Source organism: Gastrolobium bilobum, unplaced genomic scaffold, assembly GCF_033153095.1.
Source record: "Gastrolobium bilobum isolate Gb01-03AN ecotype WA unplaced genomic scaffold, APGP_CSIRO_Gbil_v1 utg2108, whole genome shotgun sequence".
NCBI lineage: Eukaryota > Viridiplantae > Streptophyta > Magnoliopsida > Fabales > Fabaceae > Gastrolobium > Gastrolobium bilobum.
The window spans coordinates 111,945-133,083 of NW_026896030.1; the positions used below are offsets into that span (position 1 = coordinate 111,945).

Consider the following 21,139-nt stretch of genomic DNA (forward strand, 5'->3'; position numbering starts at 1 on the left):
CTGACATAAATAGGCTCGGGCCCAACAAGCCCACAACCCATTTAATGACAACACATAGCACTAGCATTGCTTTGTTGCCCCAGAGCTAGTTAGATTAATGACTTGATCATCCTATTACACATATTTGGTTGCCGTATGTATTTCTTTTCATCTCGGTTACCTTCCCATAAAACCTAGGGTAAGGAAGCGTATCAACCCTTGCGGTTTAGGGTAAGCTTTATTCGAAATAGGGAATCTTCAATTTACTGACTCTAAAGGCAGATCATCTCATGATCGCTTTTACTATGCATAGATTCCCGAGTCCCTGTAAATGTCATCCCGATTTCTCCGGTTTACAGATAACCTAATCTCTCACAGAGATTTGACGAATTCCTTCAGCTTATCACCCTAGCCCTGTGCTCTTTCAGGACAAGCCCAACAGCATACCTATGAGTCTCCATGTTTTAGGCAGACGAGGTATACAGTCAAAGCATGCCTTCTAGAACACAGTCTAGGTAATAACTTCTGGTCTAAGGAAAGACATACCCAAATATAAAGAGACTACTCTAATGATACACTCTGTGAGATTTCCTTATAGAGTCTCTTTTGTGGGTCTGTTCAGTGCGAGCTATACCCTTATAGATCCACCCACGACTTTAGCTAAGACATCTCTATATCTGTAGCTCATGAGGTCTTTACCTTGCATCCGAATACAAGTAGATAAGTCGTGCTAGTCTTACCCGAGATCATTGATCCCCATTCTCAGTGTCTCTAGACTAGGAACATAAAATTAGGAATAAATATCCAGTATCCTTGAATCCTCATTATCGTGATCTCATCACAGATACTTAAGAGATACCTATTTTATTCCAAAGGGTTTATCCAGTTACTTATATAAAATATCAACAGTAATATTGAGACAAAATATGAAATAGGATAAATAGTGCTTTTATTTATTTGCGACAATACAAAGGTCCACATATGTCCTAATCTAATTAAAAGATTGTCTCTTGGACATCCATATACTAATAGTACTTTCGCAGCCTATCGAACACGCCCTGAAGATGTAGCAGGTGTTGTTCTGGTGTCTGCGACTTGGCGATCATATCATCGATGTAGACTTCAACACTGTTTCCAATCAAGTCTTTGAACACTTCATTCATCATTCGCTGGTATGTAGCACCAGCGTTCTTTTGTCCAAAGGGCATCATAATATAACAGTAATTGACGTTCTGGGTGATGAACGCCGTCTTAATTTGGTCTTCTTCCAGCAACGGAATCTGGTTGTAATCGGAGTACGCATCCATGAATGAGAGTATTTTGAAACCGGATGCATTATCCACCAGCTGGTCAATGCTTGGAAAGGGATAAGCATCCTTAGGGCATACCTTGTTCAGGTCAGTATAATCGACGCACATCCTCCACGCCCTGCTGGGTTTTTTAACCAACACCGGGTTGGAGAGCCAAATTGTATACTTGACTTTTTTAATGAAGCCAGCGACATGGAGCCTCTTTACTTCCTCGTCAATCACCTTCTGGCGATCAGGGCCAAACTTTCTTTTCTTCTGTGAGACGGGCTTTGCTTTGGGGTCTACAGAAAATCGGTGACAGCATATTTCAGGGTCTATGCCTGGAATATCAGACGGTTTCCAGGTGAAGAGGTCTCTATTACCTCGTAGCAGTTTCATCAGCTTGCTTTTAATTTATGGATCAATGATCACCCCGATTGTAGTTGTCTGGTGGTCTGCATCGCCCAAAACGACGTGCTCTAACACTCCATCTGGCATGGGCCTGGAATGTTCCACTTAGAGGTCGTCTCTAGCATTGAATTCTACAAGAAAACATTGGTCAAGCTCTTTACTATCCCTGCCAGAATTTTCTTCAATTACCTGGGATGTTATCAATTGGGGCGCTGGTTGGTCTTTGAAGGTGACCCTGGTTGCCGGTTTCAAAGATATGTTATAACAGCTCCTGGCTACCGATTGGTCTCCTCTTACTGTTGCGACCTTATTATCCTTAGTAACGAACTTCATTGCCAGATGCGGGTGAGATATGCTCGCCTCAAATGCGGCAAACATTCTCCTTCCGAGGATAGTGTTGTATGCTGATGGGGTGTCAAGAACTAAGAATTGGATATCAGGAGACCGCGAAGTGGGTGGCGTTCCCATTGATAAGCGTAGATTTATTATGCCGAGGGGCTTGGTGACTGTTGCATTAAAACTTGACAGTTCACCAACAACAGGGGTTAAGTCATTCACAGTAAACCCTAATACCCTGAAACAAGGTCAAAATAAGATGTCAGCATAGCTGCCATGGTCAACAAACACGCGATTAACGCCAAAGTTAGCTATTATTCCTTGGATGACTAAAGGGTCATCATGTCCAGGCAGGACGTTGCCCAAATCGTCGTAGTCCCAAACGATTTTAGGCTTAGTATGATCGTCATTGGCGTTAGCTTTGCTAATGTTTTACCATTTACCGCAAGACACTGCTTCAAATGGTTCTTTCTGGCGTTAGTTGTTTCGCCGCCGCCACTTAGTCCACCTGCAATCATGTTTATTATTCCGTGCTTGATAACAGCCGGGTCTTCTTCACCTTCTTGACGCCCTTCATTATTGTTTGGGCTGGTTTGGACCCTGCGGTTTCTTGGGAAGTTTTCCCTTCGGTTATGCTCATGGCGAGGCTCGTAGCCAGTTTGGCCATTTCTTCGCCTTTCTGGCGACCTGCTACGTTCACGGCGACGCCTTCCGTTACCGCTTTTGTGCCCCGAATTATTGAACTGCCTAAGGGCTCCTCCCTTGATTAGTTCATCAATCTTGTCCTTTAGGGATCTTCGCTCTTATGTGCTATGGCCATTACTCCGGTGGAACTTGCAGTACATAGTGATTTCTCTAGCTGGTGGTTGGTGTTGCGGGTTACAGTTGTGCTATTTGTACTTAGTTTGTAGGACGTTGTGAGATTGGCGTCTTTGAGTATCACGCCCGATTGGGCGACTAGAATACTTGGAGAATTTGTGACTTTTCCTTTCCTCATCAGCTATTTCTTTTTGGTTAGCTTTCTTCTCTCGGCTTTGAGAGTCGTCAGCTCTACTTCCTTTATACTCCTCAATTCTCATAAACTCTTGAGCTTTCTTCTTGACCTCTTCAAGGTCGGTAATCTCATGGAGGGCGAGCTCGTATGCGAACTCCCCTTGTCGCAGGCCTGAAAAAAGTATGTGCACCTGCACTTTAGGGTCTAAGCCTTGTACCTGAAGAGCCTCTTTGTCAAAGCGGTCCAAGAAAGACCTGAGGGGTTCCCCATATTGCTGGCGAATTTTTTCGAGTGCGTGTACAGACTTGGGAACAGGGCGACTAGTAGCGAAATGGGTTTGAAACTTGCATGCTAGATCATCCAAAAAAGCTATACTCCCCGTTGGCAAAGTGGTGTACCATGTCAATGCTCTCCCGCCCAAGAGTGTAGGAAAAGTCCTGCACATAAGGAGATCTGTCTCCCCATGAAGGGTCATTGCTGCTTCAAATTTCTGGATCCACTCAAAAGGGTCGGTGTCGCCCACGTACGTGGTGATATTTGACGGTCCTTTAAAATCGAGGGGTATGGGCGTTAGGCGTAGGCTATCAGTTAGAGGTTTGTTGCGTCCTGAGGTATTAGTGGGTGTTACTCGTAAGCTTGGGTTTCGAGCCTGCGGGTCTAGTGGTAGGCGAGGTATTTGGGGGGCCTCAATAGAGTATGAGAGAGCTGGGACTTGATGGACGCCATATTGTGGCTGGGCGGGGATCGCAACTGATCCTTGAGGTTGTGGAATGATTGCATTATGATGGTGTATCGGGTAACCGTGGAATGGAAAACCAGCAGGGAAAGGTTGAGGGAAAAGGGGAGCGATATTATGAGTGTAAGGTCCAGGGGGATATGGGACGACCATGAGGACTCGATGATCATTGTACATTGCCACTGGCTGACTTCGGGCCGGTTGCGGACGATGGGCAAGTGGGATGGTTTGTGGAATATCAATGGGGAATGGCATTCCAAAACGGACTCCTGGCGGTGGGGGTTGATTTGGGATTAAGTTTTCTCCTTGCATTTCACGTATGGCTACGCGATGACTCAACTGTGCTACTATAGCATCAGCTGCTGGTAATTGTGGACCAACAGGCTGCAGCACCGGGGGAAGAGCCTTGCCAACTGCTCATTCAGCTGGGGCTGAATGCATGGACGGTGGGGAGCTGGGATGCACTGTTTGTACATGCCCCTCTGGGGTAATGGCTCTAGTTTGTTCTGCTCTTCTTGTCGTGACAACCATGTTTAGTTATCAGAGTGTGAAATGCGTCTTGTGGATCTTTGGTAGGAGAATGAGAATAGAAGTTTATAGATTCCTACAGACGGCGTCAATGTACCGTTAGGGTCTATAAGCCCACTATGTTCCCTTTGTGAGATGATGTCACTGTATGGATGATACCCACAACAAAAGTATAAACCATGCTAGAAGGTATTATTCCAAGTATGGAGCAAGCTAACAAAGATGAAGACCTGGTGTGTGTATTGTGTGACTAATATAAATGAGCATAATAACGATACATAAGATGAGATCATGGTGTGCCCAAGGGGCTATTTATAGGGGAAAATGATGTGCACCTGGTGTGGGTTGGTGAGGAGGGGTCAACCCTCCTTGGGATTCGTCACGGGTGGCAGCGTTGGGCGTGACAGACGCTGCTATGATAGAAGTACTGCACCCTCTGCGCCTGGCGGTGTCAGCGTGGGACAACGAGGCAGTTTTCCTTTATGGTATCTGTGGCGGTCGCCTTTGAGGGTCAGGGTCCCAAGATGGGACATTTTGGTGTTTCTCCTAAGGGGAGTCGTTGCGTTGGGGGTTGGGGGGATGTCCTTGACAGCTGTTAGGGCTGACGTGGTAGAAGGCTGAAGTTGGGCCTGAACCCTTGGGCCGCCAATTGTTGGACCATTCGGAACAATGGTCAAATGACATTTTTTATTAATTAAGAAAAGATTATCTTATCAAATATGAATCAAACATTATGTAAAAGTATAATGGGATATTAATAAAGGGTTTGTATTTAGATTGAAAAGCAGGTGGAGAAAGATTCAATCATCATTTTGTTTGTTTGTTGTGGGGGCATTAAAAACGACAAGTGAGGCAACACAATGCATCAACCGTACCCCAGTATCAATCCTATACAAATCTCTGTACCTTTTGTTATTCTTCTTTTGAGTACAATTAATTTTGTAAACGGAAGATTATTCTTTCACAAATTTTTTGTGCACGTATCCTTTATTAATTAACGCTACTTATTAGTATTGGCCAAAGAGGGGAAACAAAATTAGTGACAAGTTTATGCTGAGGCATGCAAATTACTTTTGTATTTACCAGTAATATTTTATTTGTCATTATATAAAATTTTATGTTGAGTCATGATTTAATTATTTTGATTTACTATCTATTAGTAGAATAAAGATAAAATTTTATTCAATAATAAAAGATATCAAAAAGTATATTAACAACCTCTTTCTAACTAATATAATTCCGTAATGTTGTTATACCGTTTAAAGAACAATATCAAAATGAATCTTTTCATATGTTATTTTAATATGATCATATGAAAAATTTAAGTTATTTAATTTTAATAACAAAATTTGTAAATAAATATTTAGGATTTATGTTCAAACAAAACATAAAAAAATTGGTCAATCACATTACAAATTATCATTACATGCAAAATCAATTATAACATATGTGTTGGCAAGAATTGCGAAGAGAAATTTTGATTGATTCAAGTAACAATATGAACTTAAGAGGAATGATTTGTGAGCAACGATTCGAATTCAGAAGAGAATCTTTAGGGATCAAAGTTAAGTCTTGTTACTATGTTTATTTATATATTTGTGGGAATTCCTTTCTTGGCCTGCCAAATATGAATATTAGAGGATTAAATTCATCTTATATAAATAATTAGGACCACCAAGTACGTGAATTAATTAATAAGAAGTTATTTTAGTTTAACCAGCGGCTTCAAATTTGAGTGTCGTTGTTTTAAAAATTAATAGGGAGAATTTTATTGTCAATTCCTAACAAGCACGGACACACACTTTTTAAAATTAGTGCGTGTCGAACATCGATACTTTCTGACACACAGTCAACTTTTTCTAACACATGGTCAACGTTTTGACACGTTTTTTTAGGTTTAAATTTTATTTATTTATTTATTTTTTGGTATCCTATTTTATTTTATTAACTAAACATAAAAAAATTATTTACAAATTTTTTCTGTTATAAAATTTATCATGAAAAATTAACAAAGTACGAAAAATATTATTTAATATTAAAACGTGTTCCAATATATCAAAATATGATAATTTTTAGAATTAACGTGTCGGCGTGTCGTGTCGTGTCTCATGTCAGTGTCGGTGCATCATACGTCAATCCTATCAAACTCAAATAAAATCAGTTGAGTAATTGATAGAATGATAAATAATATTAAAAATAAATAAATAATTAGAGTTATAAAATAAAAAAAACAAAATAAATTGAACATTGGGAGAGAGAGACATCAAGAGCATCAACTTGTGGGACATAACCCAAAAATAACTCAAATTGCAAAAAAATGATCTTCTCGTATTAAAAAAATATGATATGATTATGTAAAAAGATTATAATCATATACAAATAAATTAATAATTATAATTTTATAATTATTTATTCTAATATTTTTTTTCTCCTTTTTTTTCATTATTAATCCACTTTGTATGGCAAATGATGTGTGCTTTTTTGTTAAGTAGGTAAACATAAGGAAAAACGTAAAATACATAGTGAGGGAGAGAGAGGAGGAAGGACAAGAAGAGAGTGATTGGAGTAGCATTGACTCTCCTAAAAAAACACACATGATGACCCAATCAAGGCAAAAACATCAGAGCGTGGTGTTCACTCTCCAATCAAGGATGATTATGTTATCGTAAGTTACCCCTCCATCAGAAACTCAATTGGAGCGTGAGTATCAAACTCTAATAAAAGCACTGGGAAGTGCTCAAATGCACAAATGTGCTCGGGAAAGAAAACTCAAAAATAAATAAAATAAAATAAAAAAATAAAATAAAAATTGAAAGTTAATAATAGTGAGTGTGTCAGAGGTTAGGGGCAAGTGAACGTGCACTATTTGAAGCACAGATCTGGATCCACTCAAAGCACCCAAACCAATTCCCTTACCATGGAACACAAAGACACACACACATAAACACATAAACACTTGCACTTGTTGCTGTTCCTTTCCTACCACTACCCCGGTTCTTGTTTTTATTATAGGGAAGGAGTTAAGGGTCTATATAGATAAAAGTGTGTTAAGTGAGAGAAGAAAATCTTGGGTTGAGAGAGATAGATATAGATATAGATAGAGAGAGAGAAAGAGAGAAAGGTGTCAACTTCACTGTTCAAACTTGCTCAGAACCCCATAAAAACACAGTAAGGAGCAGTGAAGCAATTGATGGTTCTTCTGCTGCTACTTCTGCTTGCATATGCTAACAGGCTATAAAGAAGGCGGTGGTTTGGCTTTTTTGTAGTATAGAGGTTGACCACTATTGTGTTTGAGGGAAAAAAAATTTAATCTTTTTTTGAGAGAGTAACCAAGAGAAAGATTATCCCTTTCATGGGTAAGCCTGTATTCTTCTGCTCTGAACTGGATTTCAAATTCAATTTGGAAAAAAAAAAAGGGTGATTTTTTTGAGAGAGAGAGAGAAAGAGAAAAAAAAATTTAAATAATAAGAGTTACTTGTTTATGTTTGTTTCTTCTCTTATTGATTCTGCAACTTTTTCACTCATTACTTCTTTATAGAGAAATTATTCAACTCTGCCAATTTTTCTTTTACCCTTTTTTCTCTCCTGGTTTCCTCCATTAGTCTCCTTTTAATCTTTCACACGGGAATACTCCTTTTGACACTTAACTTTCTTGTTTTGCTTCTCCTTTTCTCTTTTAACATGCTTTTTCTTCGGCTTTGTTGCAGGGAATATGAGAAAGAAACATAATATTGTGTTACCACTCATCTCAGGTTGGTAGGTAGGGCTTGTGTTTGTGTGTATGTGTGTGTGTGGTTGAGAAGAAAGAAACTTTACTTGTAATAGGGAGTGAAAGAGAAAGAGAGAGAAAGATAACACTCAACTCACCAACAGGAGAAAAAAATTTGTGTCTTTGGGGATTGGTTAGTTTCTTTCTGGAACCAAGTAAGAATATTTACAACCATGGATGGTTATGAAGCTACGAGGATTGTGTTTTCAAGGATCCAAAACTTGGACCCTGAAAATGCTTCTAAAATAATGGGTCTACTTCTGATTCAAGACCATGGTGAGAAAGAAATGATAAGATTAGCATTTGGTCCTGAAGCCCTAGTTCACTCAGTGATTTTCAACGCCAGAAAGGAGTTAGGATTACCCTTGAACTCTCCTACACCCTCTACACCTTCATCTCCATCCCCTTTCCTTTCAAGCAACCCAGTCCCTATTTCCAGGCAAAATTCCAATGCTTCCAGGCTCATAAACAGTGGCATGAGCCTTCCTTCTGCTCTCAATATCCCGAACCCTGCTTTCTCTACTACTTCAGCTTCTTGGGCCACTCTTTCTGAACTTCAAAACCCTGATGATTTGATGAGCCCCAACAATTTAGTTGTTGGGTCTTCTACTACTTCCATGAACACTTCATCTTCTTTACCTTTCTATGGAAATGGTGGGTCTGATCCTATAGATGAGTTTCAACTTCAAGACCAGCTATCTTTTCTCAATGATGGGTCACCTTCCCTTGTGCAAAAGAACTCAGATTTATTTTACTCTCATTCAGACTTATCTTCTAGTCCTACTAGTGGTGGTGGTGGTGACCCTACCCTTTTTGCATCATATGGTTGGGGAGGGTCACTTCACCGTAGGAGTTGCTCTGTCAATGATGTCTGTTTAGGGTCTGAAGACCCGAATTCTGGGTTGGGTTGGAAGCCTTGTCTTTACTTTGCTAGAGGGTACTGCAAAAATGGCACAAGTTGCAGGTTCCTTCATGGAGGAGGCCTTGGAGATGCTGAGGGTGTTGCTGCAATGGTTGGGTCTCCTAGTAAGATTGATATGATGGACCAGTGCCATGAACTCCTTAGATCTAAAACTGCTCAGCAACAAAGATTGGTTGCTGCTTCTCAGCTCATGGCCTCTTCATCTTTTCCATACTCTCCAAAGTGCATGAATTTTCTGATGCAGCAGCAACAAAGTGATGTGCAAAGGTATGAAGTGCTGTTCTTTTTTGAGTTGTTGGGTTTCAACATAGTTAGTTGAATACTAATCACGAATGTTATTGCAGAGCCGCTGCTGCAGCTCTAATGATGAATGAGGATTTGCACAAATTTGGAAGATCCAGGCTAGAGAGAAATGATTTCTCTTTGAACAGTCCTGGAATAGTGAACCCAGCTTCTAGGCAGATCTACCTGACCTTCCCAGCAGATAGCACTTTTAGAGAGGAAGATGTTTCAAACTACTTCAGGTTTGTTTTTTCTTCTAGCTTTTGTGATGAATTGGATTCTGCGTAGTTTGCTAATTTTTTGCAGTGCTGAAAAGTTGACTTGTTTTTTCATTATTACAATGCTGCAGCATTTATGGGCCTGTTCAAGACGTGAGGATCCCATATCAGCAAAAACGTATGTTTGGATTTGTTACATTTGTTTATCCAGAGACAGTGAAGCTCATTTTATCCAAAGGAAATCCTCATTTTGTTTGTGATGCTCGAGTACTTGTTAAGCCATACAAAGAGAAGGGCAAAGTCCCGGACAAGTACAGGCACCTCCACTTCCTTGTTCTTTTACTCTCTATTCTTATTCATCGTTTCACATAATATGCTTTGAACTGTGCTTATGTTTCTTCACATTTGCAGAAAGCAGCAGCAACAAGTAGATAGGGGTGATTTTTCACCTTGTGGTACTCCTACTGGACTTGATGGTAGAGATCCATTTGATCTCCAAGTTGGTAAGTTAATGCTTTAACCTCCCTCCTTTTTCTTTTCATTTGTGATTGTGTACTTATCTGCCTCTAATTTTTTAGGAGGGAGAATGTACTACAATACTCAAGACATGCTTTGGAGGAGGAAGTTAGAGGAACAAGCTGATTTGCAGCAAGCCCTTGAGCTCCAAAGTAGAAGGTTTATGGGTTTGCAACTTCTTGACATCAAGAAGCAACACCAGCGTGCACTTTCCACTGGAAGTCCAATTCCTTCCCCAATGCACTCTCCTAATATTTTCAATCAAAATCTTGTTCTTTCTTCTTTTCACAGCAGCTCAGAGAGCCAAGAGGGTATATAACTACATATATATCTCTACCATTTTTAAATGCAGTTGATATTGAACTGAACTTGGTGCTTTCTGGCAATTGGAATGAACTGGTTGAGATTTATACTGTGTTTGATTCCACTCCAGAGAGTGGTTCAGGTTCTGCTCCTGCTAGCACTGCATCAGTTCCTGTTGAGGCTGTCAACATTTCTGTTGACAATGAAGTGGCAGTTAATGGAGAGAATGGAAATAGTGATGGCAATGGCAAACAAAGCTCCAGTCATGAAGATCGTGATTTACAAGAATGGTATAAAACTTTTTTCTCATTTAGAGAATAACCAAAAGGGGTACAAGAATAGCAAGCACCCTTTTTTGCATCTAATTCCTCTTTTAGTCCATGTTAAAAGTTTTCTACATTTATTCCTGATTTTCTAATCCTGACATTGATTGTCTGTTAAAAGGTTATGTATCTAAATGGGTTTTATGCATAAATGCAGCTTGGAACATAATCTCCCTGATAGCCCTTTTGCTTCCCCCACAAAAGCTATTGGAGACTATATGACTGCATTCTCTAATGGACCTAATGAGGTCATTGATTCAGATGCTTCAGCTGCATCTGCTAACTCTAAATTTGGCACTAGCACATTGCTGCCAGCAGCATCTGCTCTTGACATGGGGTCTTTCAAATCCTTTAATTGCCAAATACCAAGGTACTAATAAATCAGTCTTGCATCATATTTAACTTCCCAATTGGCTTGAGTTTCAGTATCCACAAATCAAAGTATCCATAAATATTTGATTTCTGATTATATGGATTTTAACTTAGGTTCTCTTCTGGCCATGGAACCATTGGGATGCTTGCTGGCACTGGTGGACCTATTGGCATTTAGAGTTTAGTTTTCCTAGATTCAGGTAAGTTACTCTCAAATCTTTCAGTTTATGAGGAGCTGTGCTGCATGTCTTCAACGTGCATAACAGTTGTTGCTTTTTGTTTATTAAACTAAGAAGTCTATTTGGTCTTTTTACTATTTTTGTTTTTTCTTTGTTCAATATTTACAGGAAGAAAAGCATGACCTAATGATCCTGGAAATCAAACAAATCTATAGAGAATCATCACCATAGCGGCCATCACCATCAATCATCAATACTATACTACTTACTACCATACAAAATGCATACTTAAAAAGCAGTTTAGTAAAGGAAGTGGGACATGCATTCCCTTTTATTTTGTTATCATTATTGTACCATTTTCACTTCTCTTTCTGTAGTGAGTTGAATCACAGGTTAAAAAAAAAGAAGCATAATATCAATGTGTATTAGGAACAACATCTGTCACTGTAATATCTTCCCCTTCTCTTCCTTTACCTGTGTTTTATGTTTTCTAGTGTTCTGTTAGTTTCTATGAGGGATAATTCTCAAGTCTCTGTACAGCTGAAGCACACCCTAGAGAAAAGCATGCAAAGGAAGAAGTGGTTAAAGCAGAGTTGTATAACTACAAGGCTGATTCAAATATGATAAAAAGTATTTTGAACTTGAAGGGCCAGGAGTGAAGATGGGAAATGTCTAATTATTAGTCTTAGTTGGTGGGTTAAAGTTGAAAAAAGAAGATTTTCTAGCTCTATTTTGTGTTGGCAGTAATGTTTCTTACTCATGCTTAGTTGTTATATACACAGTTCTCAACCCCTACTAGATTATGTTACCAGACAGAAAAGAGAGAGAGATTTTAGAAAGAAAAAGCAGAAAGCAAAAGTGATTTCAAGGCTAATTGGTCATTTTCTCTTATCCTGTGCTTTTTTTTTTTTTTTTTAATTTTGAAGGAGAATTTGTCTTTGTTCTTGCAATTATTTTGCCCTTTCAATTTGTAAATTGGTAAGGTGGGGTCATCGTCTTTATTTGTTTTGCCATTATTGGAGGGGGGAAATAAGAGAGGTCCACAGGGCAGACACCACCATCACATGGGGTTGCTGACACTGCAAGTGGGCCTCTTTCATTTATATAATGCCAGGTTATGTGTGGGTCTCACCCACCAAAACCCACCCATGTGAGTGATGCCTACTTTCTTTCTCTTGATTATATATATTATGTATATATTTATTCCATAGTAGCTTTTACTTTCTCTTACTGACAGGAAAGGACATACATAAATCTACTTAAAAAGTAGATGTAGATGCCCACACGTATGACAAAAGTGCACGGTTACTGGAATCTTTTGGGGTCTGTGTGTGGCCTGTGAATGTGTGACATAATAAAATGTGACACAGTCCTCTGAGATACTGTGCATTTATTATTATTTTTTACCGTTTCCAAAGCTATTTATTTATTTTAACTTCTACCTAGTTGTTACGCAAAAATATTGGGTTTTGAAATTTGTGATAAAATTTGAATTGTGTGACAAAAGCGTTGTTGAAACAACAACTGGCTCTTAGTGGATAAGATCAAGCCGTCAAGGTGGTTGGCTTTAACACGTTGGTTAGATGTAAATGAAATGGTCTTTTGACCCAATTAATGTGAAAGGGAACCTTTTATTGTATTTATTTGTAATTTAAATATTTTATTAAAATAATGGTGTAAGATGTGTATTTAGTGGGGAGTGAATTCTCTTATGTTAGAAATTTTTTATAATTTAGTCATGAAATTATTGTATTTATCTTTTTCATCACATGTATTAAATAAGTATGGTTTAATTATCATTAATCAAGAAAAAAAATACATAAAATTTTTACATTATCATGATAGTTATTGTGTTCTATTGGATTATTCAAGTGTGATGAGTTTTATATTAGTTGGTAATGGGTTAAGTGAAGTTTATATAAGTGAGACATGATGTTGGATATTACTTGATATGGTGGGGTAGTTTTAGTTCATTGGTGATGATTTTTTGTTATAGGCTCTTTCTGGACACGTCTAGTAGTGGTATCATAGTTGGATTGAGCTTGAGTTAGCTTGACTACAAGTGGGTTGAATACCTGTGTTTAGGAGGAGATATATGAGTAAATGTGTGCCTGATATATATGCATGTTGTCAAATAGCATATCACTTTAGTGTGTGCAATAGGGATATGCAAAATAATCAAAAAAATTGAACCGAACCATGAACTGATCTGCCAGTTAGCTTGGCTACAAGTGGGTTGAATACCTGTGTTTAGGAGGAGATATATGAGTAAATGTGTGCCTGATATATATGCATGTTGTCAAATAGCATATCACTTCAGTGTGCGCAATAAGGATGTACAAAATAATCAAAAAATTGAATCGAACCATGAACTGATCGAACTGCCTTTAAAATAATTGATTTTTAAAAATTAGTTCATGAATCGAATCGGTTTTTAAAGAACCAGTTCATGAACCGAATTGATTTTTAGAATCAGTTTAAGAACTGAACAATTTTGAATCGAACCGAACCATTTTCAAATCGAACTAAATTGATTTGTATAACTTTATTTTTTAAATTATTTTTTTTTTTTTTTTCAAAATAGGATCGACCCGAACCGGTTTCAAACCGAACCGAACCACTTTCGAACCGAATCATTTTTGAATCGAACCGAACCATTTAAACCAATTCAGTTCGGTTTTTTAAAAAAATCGATTCAGTTCGACTCATACACATCCCTAGTGTGCATGCATTTTCATGTAAGATTTGAATGTGCACCTTTTTCACGTATATTTCATGATATTAATTAGATAAAATATTTGGAAATAAAATAAAATCTGATAAAATAGACCATAGACTGTTTCAACAGTGGTGGTGACCGGTGAATCGATGGACTATCCTTTATATGATACCCTATTTGGTTTCTTGGAAATTCATGAGCAATATTTTGTACATCAAAAGAGATAATCTCGTTCCTAGTTTGGTGCAATTTTGTTTGCTAGTCACTTGTAAAGTTTTTGGTCTTTTATGGGGCATGTGTCAAGTAGTTTGTAGTGGCTGAGGATTCTAGAAACATAATCAGAGGTGAAATAGATGGGTAGTCTCTTAAAGCTCTTCCAAGTGCAGTGTTTGTGGTTGCTATCCCTGTTTTCACAAAAATCATTGTTTAAAAAATGTGCTTGTGTTGCTTTTGGTAAAACTTTTCAAACAAATCAGGCGCTCCATGATTGTGGAAATGGGGAATGTTTCTCTTGAACAAAAGTCCTTAGGTTTGGACTCACTAGATTTTTTTGAGAAAGGTTAGTGAGATTATGAGAAACGGCCGGTGACTTATCATGTCATGGAAAAATGTTTAAAGGGGATATTTAATAATTAGAAAATGAGTTATTTTTTCTAAAGTTATTTTAGACGAAATGACATCGTTTTGAGGTGGAAATTCTGATATATTTATAATCTTAATTTATTTGTTATAATAGTCTTTACCATTCTAATTTTTAAATTTTTCAACTCCGAAATAACGTCATTTCGGTAAACATTAGATAAATTTGTCTAAAGCAACATTAGATACATTTTTCCTTTAGAAAATTGGGGCTCAAACAAAGATATTTTTGTTGGGGTAGACTAATCATATTACTTTTTTAAAAAATAAAATAAAAATGGATTTTAAGTTTGAAAATTTGGCGGGTATTAAGAGTATTTTTTCAGCTTTAAAATTCAAAGCAAAAAGTTGTATGTAACTCAATTTTTTTGATAAGTATGAATTATTAAGTAATGTATTAATTTTCAATGAATTGAGCTATTGAATTCTTGTTAACATATATTAGCATGTTTTCTTCGGTAATATTAGATTTTTAAATGTCAGAATATGTGGATTGGTAATCATAGTAATTTTTCAAAATAAAACAGATTAAAAATATAATTTACAAATTATACTTGGACGTACATCGCTGTCTTTTTTATAGCACTTTATACAAGTCTCTTCTTACAATTATTATTTCAGAGAAGGGTCAAAAGTGTATGATTTACTTTTGTCCTATTGAAGTAACAAGCAGATCATTGCTCATTATATATATACTTTTTGGTGGACTGCTAATGATATATTATTTTTGGCTGTACTGCATTCTTGTGGTTTAAAATTCCAAAGTTAAAACAGTAAAACATGAAAGAACTCTCATATGAATGTTACATAGTAATAATATAACACGATTCATATGAAGCAAATAATTTATTACAACATCTCATAGCTAAGGTTTTCCCATCCTACAACTATCTTAAGTCAGGGACCTTCCCTCACATAGCAAAATCTCATAAGTAAGGTTTGCTCATCCTACAACAGCATAAAGTGGCTAAGATCCTCTTACTCGATCACATAAGTCAGATGACAGTAGGTGCAGCCACTTAATTAAGACCTCAGTCCGACCCAGAGAAGTCTTTCTCCAATCAAGGACAGCTTCCGGTTCTACTTGTAACTCCCAATCATCAGCAAGCATGGCACGCAAGAATAATAGCATGTAACTTATCATTAGCCTCTAAATCCCTACAACCAACTGCATCCACGCAAGTTAGAGTAGAAAATTGCAGATTGCCAGAGAGGGCATCAGCCAACACATTCTCTCTCCCAGGTTGATATTAGATCTCGAAATCGTATCCTAAGAGTTTGGTAACCCATTGTTGTTGCTCTTCACCTAAAAAACGTTGCTCTGTCAGAAATTTCAAGCTTTTTTTGATAAGTTTTAATGATAAATGATGCCCCAATATGGTTGCTATTTCTGGAATGCAAACACAATGGTCATAAGCTTTTTTTCATATATGGACTTCTCTTGTGCTCTTGGTGAAAACCCTTGGCTGATGAAACTGTGTGGACGATCTCCCTGCATTAAAACAACACCAACCCCACATCCTGAGGCATCTGTGACCACAGTAAAAGGCTTGTTGAAGTCTAGTAGAGCTAGAACTAGAAGGGTACACATTGATGATTTAAGCGCATCAAACGCCAGTTGGACTTGTTCACTCCATACAAAGCAGTCTTTCTTAAATAATTGTGTCAAAGGTTTAGCTATCTTCCTATAGTCTTGGACAAATTTTCAGTAGTAACCCATTAGTCCTAAAAAACCCCGTAATCACATTCTTTGGGACCTACCATTGTAGCATTGCTTCCACCTTTTTCTGGTTTGCACGAACTCCCTCATTGGAGATAATGTGGCCCAATTATTCCACTTGTTCCAAAGTGAACTTTCACTTCTTGCGATTAGCCACCAAGCTGTTGCTTCGCAGAACCTCAACTACAGCTCTAAGATGGTTCATATGATCTGCCTTGCTGCTACTATAAATTAAAATGTCATTAAAAAACACTAAAACAAATTTACGTAAAAATGGTTTTAGAACCTCGTTCATCAGAGAATTTAAAGTAGAGGGCTGATTGGTGAGCCCAAAAGACATCACCAAGTACTCATAATGGCCTTCGTGAGTCCAGAAGGCTGTTTTAGAGATATCCTCTTCCTAATCCAGTGATAACTAGATTTGAGGTCCAACTTGGAGAACACATTAGAGCCACCCCAATTCATCCATAAGCTCCTCAATGACCGGTATAGGAAATCTGTAAGTGTAGAAAATCAGAATTCAAATTCAAATATTTTTCCGTTTTTATTTATTAGGAATAATTAAGATTAATTAGGATTTATTGTTTTTTATTTCCTATTAGTTAGGATTAATTGTAATTAATTAGAATTAATTGTGATTAGGTTTAGTGAGTCATAGCTGAGTCATTCTTATGATTGTGATTAGGTTTGGTTTGGTGAGTCATAGCTGAGTCATGCTTAGCTATTTTTTCTTGTATAAATACTCCTCATTCCTCATGTAATTATTTCAATATCGATATACTGAAAACCTTTTTCAATATGGTATCAGAGCCAGGTTGGTCCTGAGAAAACTCAGCCACCACAACCACCTTCAAACCGGCGGCACAACGCCGGAAAACTCAACCTCCAACCATTATTAAGGTTATTTTCCCTTCCTACAAAGTCCCAAGAGCAAAGTAAGGCTACCAATCACTGTAGAAGGCAAAATCCCAGCTTTCCACTGCCGTCAGCCACCGTCAGCAGCCGTCGAAAAAATTTTCCGGCGACATTTCCGACCAAGATCCGCGCCATTCGAAACAGAAGGAGCCGATCTACAAGTTTCAAGAAGGACCATCGGATTCTGCTGAGCCACGCGCTAGAGCAAGGACGGAGCGTCCGTCCTACGCGTTACCACACGCAGCCATGTTGATTGAAAGTAAATTTCCATACAGCAATGTTGCTCAACAAGGTATAGCGTTCCATGTTGATAATAGTAGTCGATGGATTCTTGATTCAGGGGCTTCAGATCATATGACAGGTAATGCAACCTTATTTTGTTCTTATACCCCTTACTATCAACAATCACGAATAAGAATAGCAGATGGCAGCTTCTCTACTATTGCTGGAAAAGGATCCATTAAACTTTCTGAACACATTACTTTGAACTCAGTCCTTCATGTTCCCTCTCTTACTTGTAACCTTATCTCTATCAGCAAACTTACGTCTGAGTTACATTGTGTTGCCAAGTTTTCTGTCAATGCTTGTGTTTTCCAAGAACAGGACTCGGGGCTGATGATTGGCAGTGCTAGAGAGGAAAAAAGACTTTATTATTTAGAAAAAGATTCTTGTGAAGGAAAATTTTTTGTGAACCACTCGGTATGTTTGTCTGATGATTGTAATGATGTTTTGTTGTGGCGTCGACAGCAGGATACTATCCGAGTTCTTTTATCACTTGCTGCAAATCTTGGTTGGCCCTTGCAACAATTAGATGTAAAGAATGCTTTCTTGAATGGTGATCTACATGAAGAAGTTTATATGGATCCACCACCTGGTTTTGAAAAAGGAGACGATTCAGTATGCAAGTTGAAAAAGTCTCTCTATGGTCTTAAACAATCTCCTAGAGAGTGGTTTGAGAAGTTTACTCAAGCTGTTAAGGGAAGAGGATTCCTCCAAGCTCAGACTGATCACACTTTATTTTTAAAACACTCTAATGGTGGTAAAATTGTTATTCTCATTGTTTATGTTGATGACATAATTGTCACAGGTAATGATTGTGAGGAGATAAGCTCTTTGAAGAAATGTTTAGCTAATCAGTTTGAACTGAAGGATCTTGGATCTCTCAAATATTTCCTAGGCATGGAAGTTGCTCGAAGTAAGGCAGGAATTTCTTTAACTCAGAAGAAATATATTCTAGACCTGTTACAAGAAACAGGAATGCTTGGGTGCAAGCCAGCAGAGACTCCAGTTGAACCCAATATTAAATTGGGAATCGAAGATGGGAAAGAAGTTGACAAAGAGCAGTATCAGAGATTGGTGGGGAAGTTGATCTACTTATCTCACACTCGGCCTGATATTGCATTTGCAGTTAGCATGGTTAGTCAATTCATGCATTCTCCTAAGGAAAAACACCTGAGTGCAGTTTATAGAATTCTGAAGTACCTCAAAAACACCCCTGGTCGAGGATTGTTCTTTAAAAGGGGACACAAGAGGATGATTGAAATATATACAGATGCAGATTGGGTTGGCTCTGCATTGGACCGAAGATCCACTTCAGGATATTGCACCTATATTTGGGAAAATCTTATGACCTGGAGAAGTAAGAAACAAACAGTTGTTGCCCGGAGCAGTGCAGAAGCAGAATTTCGGGCTCTAGCCCATGGTATTTGTGAAGGAATTTGGTTAAGAAGACTCCTTGAGGAATTGAAGATCTCTTTTTCCCCACCTGTCAGAGTGTATTGTGATAATAAGGCTGCTGTCAGTATTGCTCAAAATCCAGTTCACCATGACAGAACAAAACATGTGGAGGTTGATCGCCACTTTATCAAAGAAAAAATAGATGATGGAAGTGTATGTATGGTGTATATTCCTACCAAAGAGCAGATTGCAGATATTCTCACTAAGGGCCTACACCGGCCAGCCTTTGAAGACTTGATTGGCAAGTTGGGAATGATCAACATTTACCTCCCAACTTGAGGGGGAGTGTAGAAAATCAGAATTGAAATTCAAATATTTTTCCGTTTTTATTTATTAGGAATAATTAAGATTAATTAGGATTTATTGTTTTTTATTTCCTATTAGTTATGATTAATTGTAATTAATTAGAATTAATTGTGATTAGGTTCAGTGAGTCATAGCTGAGTCATTCTTATGATTGTGATTAGGTTTGGTTTGGTGAGTCATAGCTGAGTCATGCTTAGCTATTTTTTCTTGTATAAATACTCCTCATTCCTCATGTAATTATTTCAATATCGATATACTGAAAACCTTTTTCAATAGTAAGGTACTGCAATCTTATTCAATGTCCTACAATCCACACATGCTCTCCAGCTCCCATCTTTCTTCCTCACCAAGATTATAGGACTAGAATAAGGACCCACATTCGGTCTAATCAGCCCCGAATTAAGCAATTCAGACACCAGCTTTTCAATTATAGATTTATGATAATAGGGGTACCTGTATGGTCTCATGTTGGGTTTCTCACTGCCTGCCTTGAGGGTAATGGCGTGGTCTTGCCTTCTCTTCGGTGGAAGCCCCTAGGGCTCTTGAAAGATGTCATCGAACTCCTGCAATAACCCTTGTATTTCTAGCCACAACTCCTCAGGGGCTAATTCTGACATTGTAATCCAGTGTTGATCAACCACAAATCCCTGCCCCTCTGCAGATAGAGCCTTGACAGTAGAACGAAGAGAAGCCATCACTTTGGTATTGGAAAGAATCGAGTCCCCCTTCAACACTACTTCTTGCCCATCGACACACCTTTAACATCAGTGTGTTGAAATCCACCTTCATTTCTCCCAAGCTCTTTAACCAATCCAACCCCAATATGACTTCATCTCCCCCCAATTCGAAAAGGAACAAATCTTGTCGCGATTTTTCCCCTTGCACATCAAGGTCAAGATTTTTGCAAGCGCCATGACACTCGACCTTATACCCATCTCCCACTCCACCTTGTACTTGGGAGTGTCTTCAACAGCGAGCCTTAAACGATCAGCTATTGTCTTGGCCACAAAGTTGTGAGAAGCTCCATTATCCACCATCATGATCAATCGTTCGCCCTATAAGCTGTACCTCGAAAGTTATAGAATTTTCGCTTCTTCCTTTGGTTCTTCCTTCGTCACGCAAACTTCCTGGACCTCGTCGCTCCCAACGCCTTCTTCATTGACCAGAAACAGATGGAGTTGCGGGACTTTGCAACGATAAGTAGGGTCCTATTTCTCTTCACATTTGAAATACACCCCTCTTCGCATTCGATCTTGAAGCTCGGTTTGTGTCAATCGACACCCATCAACCCTAGAACTACTGGTTCCAGCTCCTTCGATAGGTTTGGAAGATGAAGCCACACCAATTCCACATGTATTAGTGGTTGTCTGCGTGTCACCCCCCGCTGCAGCCTAATTGGCTCGCGTGTCCCCTCCACTGCCACTTGAGCTTAAGTGACTCACGTGCTTGGTATTAACAGAGAATTTCCCAATACGACTGGGCTACACACCTCGATTGGGCCCATTCCACTTAGAATTAGTTACCAACCCAAAACCATCATTGGCCCAAGCTTGGTTCCGTTTCTCCAAGAGAGTCGTCTCGATCATCAACTCCCCTAAACTCATCAAGTTCTTCTGCAACAACTCTGTTCTTAACCCTTCATTAAGACCATATAGCCAAATCTCTCTCAACATATGATCATCAGCGTAATGTAACGGGCTGATTATTCGTTCAAACTCTGCTCGAAACGCAACAACACTACCCATTTGTCTTAAACTTATTAAAGCTTGGTAAGGACTTCGTATGGCTTCCGTCGTAAACCTCTCCAAGGTTTTAGCCCTGAAATCAGCCCAAGTGGCGTTAAGGTTGCTCATTTCCCTAACCTGGAACCAATTAAAGGCTGAAGCATCCAATACCACCATGACTACATTGATCTTGTCCCTGTCCGAAAAACGATTCACCATAAA

General features: G+C 38.5%; 1 protein-coding gene across 3 annotated transcripts; it reads left to right on the forward strand.

Annotated features, from left to right (window-relative positions):
• The first annotated feature begins 7,154 nt into the window (after positions 1-7,154).
• On the forward strand, positions 7,155-12,724 carry LOC133297367 (zinc finger CCCH domain-containing protein 53-like). 3 transcript variants are annotated; one of them, XM_061496491.1, is made up of 10 exons: positions 7,155-7,629; positions 7,981-9,231; positions 9,309-9,488; positions 9,596-9,775; positions 9,876-9,967; positions 10,043-10,291; positions 10,414-10,573; positions 10,764-10,976; positions 11,093-11,178; positions 11,326-12,724. In XM_061496491.1, exons 2-9 carry the CDS (start codon positions 8,216-8,218, stop codon positions 11,154-11,156), a joined length of 2,154 nt encoding a protein of 717 aa, XP_061352475.1. In that variant the 5' UTR covers positions 7,155-7,629; positions 7,981-8,215; the 3' UTR covers positions 11,157-11,178; positions 11,326-12,724. The 3 variants fall into 3 exon arrangements, with proteins under 3 accessions (XP_061352475.1, XP_061352473.1, XP_061352474.1); XM_061496489.1 differs by having other exon boundaries at positions 9,596-9,781; positions 11,326-12,723; XM_061496490.1 differs by lacking the exon at positions 11,326-12,724 and having other exon boundaries at positions 9,596-9,781; positions 11,093-11,179.
• Positions 12,725-21,139: the final 8,415 nt, after the last annotated feature.